The 9,903-nt window shown below is 41.1% G+C and overlaps 1 protein-coding gene across 2 annotated transcripts; it reads left to right on the top strand.

The window, feature by feature from the left end:
- The first annotated feature begins 2,440 nt into the window (after positions 1–2,440).
- Positions 2,441–4,408, top strand: LOC131021088 (putative glutamine amidotransferase GAT1_2.1). Of its 2 annotated transcripts, none has more exons than XM_057950178.1 (4): positions 2,441–2,789; positions 2,954–3,690; positions 3,758–3,943; positions 4,010–4,408. In XM_057950178.1, the coding sequence occupies exons 1-4, from the start codon at positions 2,699–2,701 to the stop codon at positions 4,256–4,258; spliced, it is 1,263 nt and encodes a 420-aa protein (XP_057806161.1). In that variant the 5' UTR covers positions 2,441–2,698; the 3' UTR covers positions 4,259–4,408. The 2 variants fall into 2 exon arrangements, with proteins under 2 accessions (XP_057806161.1, XP_057806162.1); XM_057950179.1 differs by having other exon boundaries at positions 2,558–2,789; positions 4,018–4,408.
- Positions 4,409–9,903: the final 5,495 nt, after the last annotated feature.

The raw sequence follows: 9,903 nt of genomic DNA, 5'->3' as shown, positions 1-9,903 counted from the left end.
AAAAAATGAATTATATAAAAGCCGGAATAAACCAAAGTGACAGCTTGAATCTTCAATCTTGCAGGAAAATAAATCTAATCTATGAAAGCGATAAATTCTAAATGTAAAACTGAAAAATAAGAAAATAGGAGAAAATAAGTGTCTAATCGTTCAACAAAAGTACCTATATATAGGCACATGGGATAAATTCAGTACAAAACTAAAAAATACTGATAAAAATGGGTCTGGGACAATATTTTAGAGCTTTGCAGTCTTTTTCTCGTGGTCAGGACCGTGGGGCCTGTCTGTTTTAGCGTGCAGCGTTTTTGTTTTGGTCATATCTCACTCGCTCGAACTCCGATTTGTGATCCGTTTGCGCCCACAAACTCGTATCGCGATGGTTTACACTTTCATTCAAACTACACTTCCAAATTTAACTTCAAAATATCTGTAGAATTCACCAAAGTACGAGCAAGTATCATATTTTACAAGATAAAACAATTTAAGTGCAAAATAATTCCCTATAAAATTGACATCATGAGAACATTAAAAATTATGAAAAAGTGAGTGTTATCAGAGACTCGAAGGGGCGTGTGCTCAGGATGGGCATGATGTCACAGATGATGTCTAGTAAATTTAGTACTCAATATACTAGCACGTCTCAAGCTGCTCATGATGCTTCTCTTGAGAAGGTCGAGGCGCTTAGAGCTGCATTGGATGCGCGAGTTGTTAGAGGGGACAACTTCGATGCCATAATATTGGAGCAAGATGACACCATCAATTTGAAGCGTATGATGACGAAGTTGATGACACGGACATGAAGAGGTCCTAATCCTTGATGGAACTTGTATTTTAAATTTATGTTGTCATTAGAGTTTGGATTTAGATATTTGGTTTAATTTAAACTTGTGATATGAATTTGGACACTACTTGTAGTTTGAATTTGGATGCTTTATTATGATAAGTATCTTTGAGTTGATGTTTAAATTGTTAGTTTTTTTTATATAATTAAACAGGGTATTACAATTATAAAAAAATACAGAAAGATTGTCGATGGATTAACGACATAAAACAAAAATATTCAAATTCTCGATGGATTGTCAACGGGAAGCGATTATTTAAAAAAAAAACATTTTCTTGATGGGAACTTCTCGTCGTTAAGTTCTCGAAGGGGGATACTCGTCGTTAATTTGTTAACCAATTTTTTTCCCCACGATTAATATAGTGACACCTATTTTCCGTCGTTAATTCGTCGAGAAATAATTTAACGACACGATTGTTCAAATTTGCAACATGAATTTTCGTTGTTAATGGCGATTTTTTTGTTGTGTCATCGATTCTCTCGCTTTCCACCATCGTCGATGCTCCGCTGCCGTCATCGGTCCACTGTGAAGATTGATGGGAGCTGTTTCACTGCCCTCTCTCTCCCCTATCTAGATTTTCCAGTATCACCTCCTCGTCCGCCACCTCTTCTTACCCTCTCTGAAATCGCGATTCTTACACATTTTTTGTGAAAAAAAATATGTGGCCACTGTTACATACTCCCTCCGCCCCCCAAATAATTTCGTAAGAGGAGGGGCACGAGTTTTAAGACAAAATTGTTGAATGTATTGGAAGTGGTGAAAAATATCATAATTAGTATTGAAAATGATGAAAGAGTGTTATAATTATTATTGAGAGTGGTGAAAATGTTAAAAGTAAGAATAAATAGGGTATTATTAGTGGTGGGGTAGTGTCCCAAAATGAATAGAAAGTTATTTAGGGGACGGTCCAAAAATGAAAGATAGGAAATTACTTGGGGGACAAATTTTTTTCGCAAAAATGTTCAATAATTGTACATATGTGTACTAATAGTAAAAGTGTGTAATTGTGAAAAAATGTGTAACAGTTCAAAATACACGATTGCACACTTTTCGTGTAAATAAAGTAAAATGTGTGATACTGTTACACACTAAAAGAGTATTTTGGTCATAAAATAAATAATATTATTTGGATCCATAATTTTATTGGTATGGCTAGAAAATCTTTTTGCAGTATAGTTTTGGTTAGAATATGAGATGGGTGAGTAAATTAAATTTGAATCTGTATATTATCTAATGATCGAGTGAATCTATACCTATATATATCTTCCTGTTTTAGAACGATATGTGCAAGTATTAGCGTATCCGTGCATAAAATATTTAAACCTAGGCTACAATGTTTAAAAAAATTGTAATGAAAGCTGTTGATCAAGAGTCGTGTCCTCGGCCGAGACATCCTGACCTAATTAATGACGAAAAACGTGAAAGATAAAGAAAATGCAGGAATAAAAAAGTGTCCAGATCCATATGCATGCGAAGCGAGGAAGTGAAATTGGGTTGTTATAATGTAGATAAGGCCTCCACCAAATTAGCATTCAATCCGGATATATTTAATCCATAAAATTCATATAATCCAGGTCAGTATCGCCTCGGATTGACCCATCCTCAGTCGCAACCGAATACATCTCACCGCCATCTGCCACGTTGTTTATTTACCGTTTGAATAGCACCCTCTTTCGCCCCTCTCTATATATACCCCTACGCGGCGCCTCCACTTTGCTCAACACTATTACTTCTTACCTTCTTCTCATATAATATAAAACTCCTGCATTCCCTTTGTGTTCGCGGGAATTTGGGATTTTAAGAATCTTTCTTGTTTTCTTTTTCTTTCCGACCGGGAATATATTGTCCTTTTGCGCATGGCTGCAGCTGATCTCTCTGTGATCTTGCCTCGTGTTCTTATCGTCTCCAGACGCAGCGTTCGTAAAAACAAGTTCGTCGATTTTGTCGGTATAAATCTCCCGTCTCTTCGATTCTTGATTGGGGGGAATGAAAAAAGGAAAATGGGGGCGTAAAAGTTGATTCTTCAATTGTATAACATTGCATGCACAATTTGTTGAAATTAAAATTAGGGAAGAATAAATTTGATTGAATTGTATGATGGGAAAATTCAGGAGAATATCATCTAGATCTGATAGTGAGCTATGGCGCGGTACCCGTAATCGTGCCACGAGTAACAGGGGTGCACATGCTGCTGGACAGCTTCGAGCCCATCCACGGCGTCCTTCTATGCGAAGGCGAAGACATCGATCCCTCTCACTACGAAGCCGACGCCTCCAACCTCTCCCCCGAAGAATTGGAAGAAATCCGAAGACTGCACGCTAGCGACACCGCCATCGACCGAGAAAAGGACGCAATCGAGCTCGGATTAGCCAAACTCTGCCTCGAAAGAAACATTCCCTACTTGGGAATCTGCAGGGGATCGCAGATCCTCAACGTCGCCTGCGGCGGCACCCTCTACCAAGATATCGGGAAAGAACTTTCCAAAAATGTGGGCCAACAGCCACATGAGAGGGTGGTGCACATGGATTACGATAACTACGACGGCCATCGCCATCCAGTCAGGATTGTCGACGCCACCCCTCTGCATCAATGGTTCAACCACTCTTTATATGATGCTGACAAGGAGATTTGGGTGAATAGCTACCACCATCAAGGGGTCAAGAAGTTGGCTCAGAGGTTCGTGCCCATGGCCTTTGCCCCCGACGGTTTGGTCGAAGCCTTTTATGATCCCGACGCTTATAATCCGGATGATGGCAAGTTCATAATGGGCCTGCAGTTTCATCCCGAGCGGATGAGGAAGCCCGATTCCGATGAATTCGACTACCCCGGTTGCCCTTTCGCTTATAAGGTCATCCATCATATTCATCTACTACTAAATGTTTATGATTTCAGTGAGTAACTTGCTAGTGTTGCAGGAGTTTGCCAAGGCGGTTCTTGCTTATCAGAAGAAGCTGAATAGTATGACGAGTGTGCCCAAGCTTGATGTAGAGATGGAGAAGAAGAGGAAGATTATTGTAAGGAGCTTTTCACTTGCAAGAAACTTGTATGATGGCGGCTGCGGGGACGATTCGGAACTGGAGGCCGGAGCAGAGTTTCTTGAGGTATATATGTTTGTAATTGTGATGATGTTTGGTAATTAGTTGGAATAATTGAGGGAAATGCTGCAGTCGAATAGGGCGTTGAGCGTGCAGCAGGAGACGCGGCTGAAGCAGATGGGGGCGACGGTGAGGAATGCGTCGTCCTACTTGGAGAAACTGAGACTGAGCGAGGAGAGGGAGAAGCAGGCGAGGAACGTGATCGGGAAGATGTCGGTGGAGCAGCTGTCGGATCTCACGGCGTTCTACCACATGATGGGGCAGATATGCTCTGAGGTGTTGGAGACGAAGCTTGGGATCGTAGACGACCTCAACTTGTGATGCCATTTGTATATATGTTGTTTGCAAACCTCAACTCAACTGTATGATGCAGACATCATTTCTCAACTGTATGATGCTATCTGTGGCATGTGGATCTCCATCCACTTTTCTGTTTCCACTCATTAATTAACGCTCCTTCCATTGCAACTACTCTTCATCTTATCTATATAAACGCGCTTCTTTTTCTTCTCTTTTTTTCAACTGTTCATTGCGTTTTATTATTAGTTTTTTTAAATAAAATTTATTATAATTTCATGAATTATACTTTTATTTCAAAAGATTGGAGTTTAAAAAGATTATATACTCTAATTTTGAAATTATCAATCTTAATACTCCCTTCGTCCTACTTCATATGTCTCAAAACTATAAGATTGTCCTATAATTTTGAGATATTTGAAGTGAGACAGATAGAGTAATAAATTACTAATTAATAAAAATGAAATTAAATAATAATCATAATTGAGTGGAATAAACTCTAGCATACAAAACTGAAATTGAAGAAAAAGATGAAAAAAAGAAGGTAAAGACACAAAATCAGATATCGAATTTGCTGAAGAATTTATCTGTTTACTCTCTTGTAAAAGATTTTTGTAATGCATAGCTCGAGAGGAACATGTTTAAGAATTTTTTTTTGAGAGAAAGGCGTATATATTAATTCAAGTCGGAACGTACAATATCTAGTAACCATGACGGGAAGTCATGTAACCAGATCATTACATCCGGAAAGGAGAAAGCTCGACCCGCGAGCTCATGAGCGGCCATGTTAGCATCGCGCCGCATGTGACAGAAGTTGAAAACCAAAGTTTCTTTTGCATGTACGAACACTTCCCAAAGGTCATCCGGGAGAGACTCGGAACCATTGTAATCTTCGTGTAAAACATGGATAGCAAGAATGGAGTCGGAGAACAAGACAATCGGACCAAAATCATGATGAAAACAGAAACCAATACCCACCATCATGGCGTGAAGTTCACCAAGGAGAACTGAAGGAGTACGCCCCGCCGTTTGGCAACCGGCAGCAATCACGGTGCCGAGGTGATCGCGAATGATGAAGCCAACACCAATGCGTTGTCCAGCACCGGGAAAAGCAACGTCGATGTACATCCGGAGCAGTCCCCGCTCGGGCGGCGTCCACACACAATCTCCCTCAGGGGGAAGAACTCTATTCAAAATAGCCAAATAATTTCTAGCTTCTTGGAAATGAGAGAGCAAGAGGCGAGCTCTCTCAAGGTGAGAAGAAAGATTACCGGCCCCGTCATTGTGTTTAAACTCACATAAGAAGCACCAGACTGCCCAAAGCATAGAAATCCAAAGCATCCAATCCTCCTTACCACACTGCACATGAACTGCTCGACAAATTTCCCCAAAAGTTAAGGAGCCAAGATGTTTGATGATATGCCAAAACTTCGACTCCTTCCACACACGGCTCACCTTAGCGCAAAAAATAAGACAATGAGCCGTGGAGCCCCAAGCAAAAGTGCACCACGAGCAGATGCCGGTAGAGGGAACGTGACGGTAGAAAAGATTGGCATCAGTTGCCAAAGAATTGTTTAGAGCGCGCCACGCAAAATGCTTCATCTTTGGCGGGATATTGAGCGCCCAAAGATGCTTCCACCAGAGACCACATCCAACACCAGACATAGAAGAATGTGGGGTGTAGAAATCCACAGCAGCAAGGTATCCCGATTTAACGGAGAAATTACCTTTTTCGTCGAACCTCCGAAACCTGCGATCAAGGGTATACGGGCTCCCAAGATCAATCGAAAATATACCATCAGTGAGGTGAGCCTGGAAAGCTTCATTAACAAGCCTTGAATTCCAGCCTTGGGAAGGCGAGAGAAAATCCGCCACTCTGCAATCTTGGTCGACAACACATCTTTGATCAAGAGCCGGGCAAGCAGAACCCGGGATCCAAATATCTTTGAAGGCACGAGCAGTCCGACCATCTCCAATCTTCCAACAGAGACCCTTCTTCAGAAGCTCGCGTCCCCAACAGATCGACCTCCACATGTAGGAGCAGTTAGAAGTTATCTTCGCTTCCATGATATCGGAATCACGGAAGTAGCGTTGCTTGAGAATACGCGCAAGAAGAGAATTAGGCTGCTGAATAATCCGCCACGCCTGTTTTGCCAAAAGAGCTTGGTTAAAAGCAGAAATCCTCCTGAAACCCAGACCACCCTTCGATTTCTGTTCACACAAAACACTCCATTTTGACCAATGCAAATTCTTCCCTGTACTCTTTTCTCCCCACCAAAAGTTACTGCAAATTTTCTCGATATCATCACAAATACCAAAAGGCAACTTAAAACAATACATTGCATAGGTTGGTATGGATTGAAGAATAGCTTTGATAAGAACCTCTTTACCGGCCGAAGAAAGGGACCGGTGTTTCCAGTTTGCAGCCTTTTTGCTAATTCTGTCACGGATGTACTCGAACTGGACTTTTTTGCTTTTCAACACAAAAGTCGGTAACCCCAAATACATGGAATGCCCCTGGGATTCTCCGATACCAAGCGAACTCGTCATCATCTGAATATCGTTCTGACAAGTGCTCGGGCTGAAGGAAATGGAGGACTTATCAACATTCACCTCTTGACCAGAGGCCCGTTCAAACTTACCCAGAACATCTTTGAAAGAGGCCACCCCCTCCGGGTCCATTTTAAGAAAAATGAGGCTATCATCCGCGAAGAAAAGGTTGACGATAGAAGGGCAGTGTCTCGTAATTTTGATTCCGCTGAGAAGGCCTTGAGTCTCATAACTGCGGAGCAAAGAAGAAAACCCCTGAGCACAAACCACAAAGAGAAAAGGAGATAGAGGGCATCCTTATTAATTCGATTTTTTGTAAGAGATGAAGTAATGAGTCCTTATCATAGTCTAAGTAGCTCATCTGTCACGGAGCTCAACATTGCTTGTAACCACCTGAATATGCCTACTACCAAAGAAGTTAAAAGCTTATAACTCAAACCTAGCTTGTGTATTCTTGAAGAAGCTGATTACGTGGATCAATCACATAGTCAACACCACAGAACTACTTTCTGCAATCAAGTACGAAGTGATGCAGAAAAGAAAGACTTCTTTATCTAGCAACAATACGACCGATCAAGTCAATACGCATCAATGCTCGACAAGAATGAATTTCAAACAACTCTTTCCAATGACCCTTTGAAATTCATCTTCTATCTATATCATCACTTGCCTATGCAAAATAAATGATGGAAAGTTAAAGACAAGGATTCACGCATCAATATCGAAGAAATATCTCCACTCGCAACCGTCAAAGAATGCACTCGAAATTAGAGTAACTTCCCAATGCATCTACATAAGAGAGATTCACATAATCTTCTCTTCCCATTGTGTAGCTAGGTAGCTCTCAAAGCCATAATCAAAGCCTAGAATTAAGATCGAGGTGTTGAAAAAACCCTAGTATTATAATTCATTGTAACAACCCTATCATTAGTTGGGAATAAATCCTTACAATCACACACACCCAAGCTGTAAGAGTAAAGATGTGAGATGAGTAGGAGGAGCGTAAGACAAAGTGTTAGTCAATGTAAGCAGAACAACATAAGTAGGTAAAAAAGTTGTTACCCACTAAAACCAGAGAAGTGTGAGTCATGAGGTAACTGCCACTAGAAATAGAGGAACGGTCACGATCGGATGACATGGTCTAGCAAAACATCCTAATTTGGATTATGTTGGAAGTGCACTTGACAATACAATGAGCTCTGAACCACATTAAATATTTTGTGCTCATTACGACTTTACCTTCCACGACTTGTTGATCAAGTGATGCACACTGACAGACAACGCACTGAAGCATGTCAGTGGGAGGAAGATAGGTTCTTTGAGATCAAGGCAGAGCTCGCCCAACTTCGTCACAAGATCACTTCCATTGTCACCAGACAAAGTGACAATTCAACAGAAGGAAGTGCTCTTCATGTCTTTACTGAGCAAGAGTTGCAGCTAATGCATGAGAGACTACAGTCTCTGGAAAGAAGAATTCTCAACTCACAATGGGCTTCCAAGACTCATCTTTTTGATGCTGCCAAAAAGGGGAAAGATAACATGGAGAAGATCGCCCAAATCAAGAAGTCGAAGAGTTGATGGAGTCTATTCAGACCAAGCTCAGAGGCAAAGACAAAGGAAAACATGTTGCAGTTGAAGAACGGTTGCAGAAGAGACCAAGAAGCAATGGTGAAGAAAGCCCACATCAGTCAAGGAGACGACTGGAACTTGGAATGCCTAGCTTCTCGTTCACACCAAAGCCACATCAAGAGCTCCAAGCTTATCAGAACTTAGGGATTCTGAAATCCCACATTCATGGGAATTAACTGAAGAATCCAGACACTTGGGTTCCCAGAGAGATAAGCGACTGGTGGGTCAGAGTAAAAGAAGTCTTCAGCAAATGGTTCCTTCCTGCCAAGCTCGATCAGAAGAATGACTGCTTTGACGCTTGGAAATACTTCATGCGAATTGGGATGATCAAGCTCAGTTCAAACGGATGGAACAAGCAAGAAAAGCTACGAAGATGGCGTTTGTTCCTCCTCTCCTGCTCAATACCATCATACCACTAAGGATAAAAGAACGAACTGACAGAGACGTCATAGAACGAGAAGTGCAGAGCATCAGTGAAATCTGGAGGATCACTGATTCAGACCTCTTTGCTCAGAGAAGGATCACCCTCTACCAACTATACCAGGTTAAACCAGAAAGCTTCTAGGTTTGTTGTACAATCGCCTTAGGCAGATAATCTACTCATCTGCTAAGCGCAATATACTTTGTACACATCACTTCTGTTCTTAATTTTGTTTGAAGACTGTTTTTCCTCAAATATAATTTCTTATTGTCTGAATTTAAAAATTGTTTCTTACTGTGTTCTGAGGATTATTTATTGGTTGAGCATTTACTTTCAGTTGTTGCCTGATTACATTATTTAGGGGAAACTCTGTTATTGAGTTCCCTGTTTCCAGTCATTATTTTTGTCGTGCCTTTGAATGTGTCATGTAAGGTTTTGGCATCATCAAAAAGGGGAAAATTGTTGAGAAATGAAAGAATATCCAACCCTATGTTTTGATGATATCAAAACCACTGAAAGGCACATTCTAGCTGATGGTGGTTTGAGCTTCTTGGATAGCTAGACAGGACAGTGAATATAAGATGACTCAAAGTCTCAGCTCAACTGAAGACTTGCTTAACTGAAGGACGCGCACAAGTCCAGAACACACTTAACTGAAAGATCTCAACTGAAGGAAACTGCATTAGAAGCAACTAAGGAATCCACGAGTCATGGCATTCACCTCAACTGAAGTCGGGAAGGCCACGTGGACAGACTCCAAGATATGCTGCAACACTTGAAGAAGTCAGAGGCATTGACCTTAAAGGACGGAGTTTCCTCTTCTATGTAAAAGCCTGCAGTATCCGTACCAAAGGACAAGAAGGCCATCTCTCCACCCGACAAAGAGAAATGAAGATAGAGAACCTGAGCAGACTTAGACGTTATCTCACGCCGGCAGGATTCGGAGGAAAGATCTTCACCAACGGATCTATTCTTTAGAGCTACCTATAAAAGCTCATAAGAACATCCCAAACAAGTGGGGATAAAGAGAGATAGAAAGTCTGATTCAATCATCAATGTAAATGCTTTA

This window comes from Salvia miltiorrhiza, chromosome 4, assembly GCF_028751815.1.
Source record: "Salvia miltiorrhiza cultivar Shanhuang (shh) chromosome 4, IMPLAD_Smil_shh, whole genome shotgun sequence".
NCBI classification, from domain to species: Eukaryota; Viridiplantae; Streptophyta; class Magnoliopsida; order Lamiales; family Lamiaceae; genus Salvia; species Salvia miltiorrhiza.
Note: the sequence above shows the minus strand (reverse complement) of the source record. Positions and strands in the feature narration are given on the sequence as shown.

Bases quoted from the DNA above. Each gene is read 5' to 3' on its own strand.
- LOC131021088 (XM_057950178.1), top strand. From the start codon at position 2,699: ATGGCTGCAGCTGATCTCTCTGTGATCTTGCCTCGTGTTCTTATCGTC. The intron at 3,691-3,757 runs GTCATCCATCAT...CTAGTGTTGCAG, and splicing joins GTTGCCCTTTCGCTTATAAG to GAGTTTGCCAAGGCGGTTCT. The intron at 3,944-4,009 runs GTATATATGTTT...GAAATGCTGCAG, and splicing joins CCGGAGCAGAGTTTCTTGAG to TCGAATAGGGCGTTGAGCGT.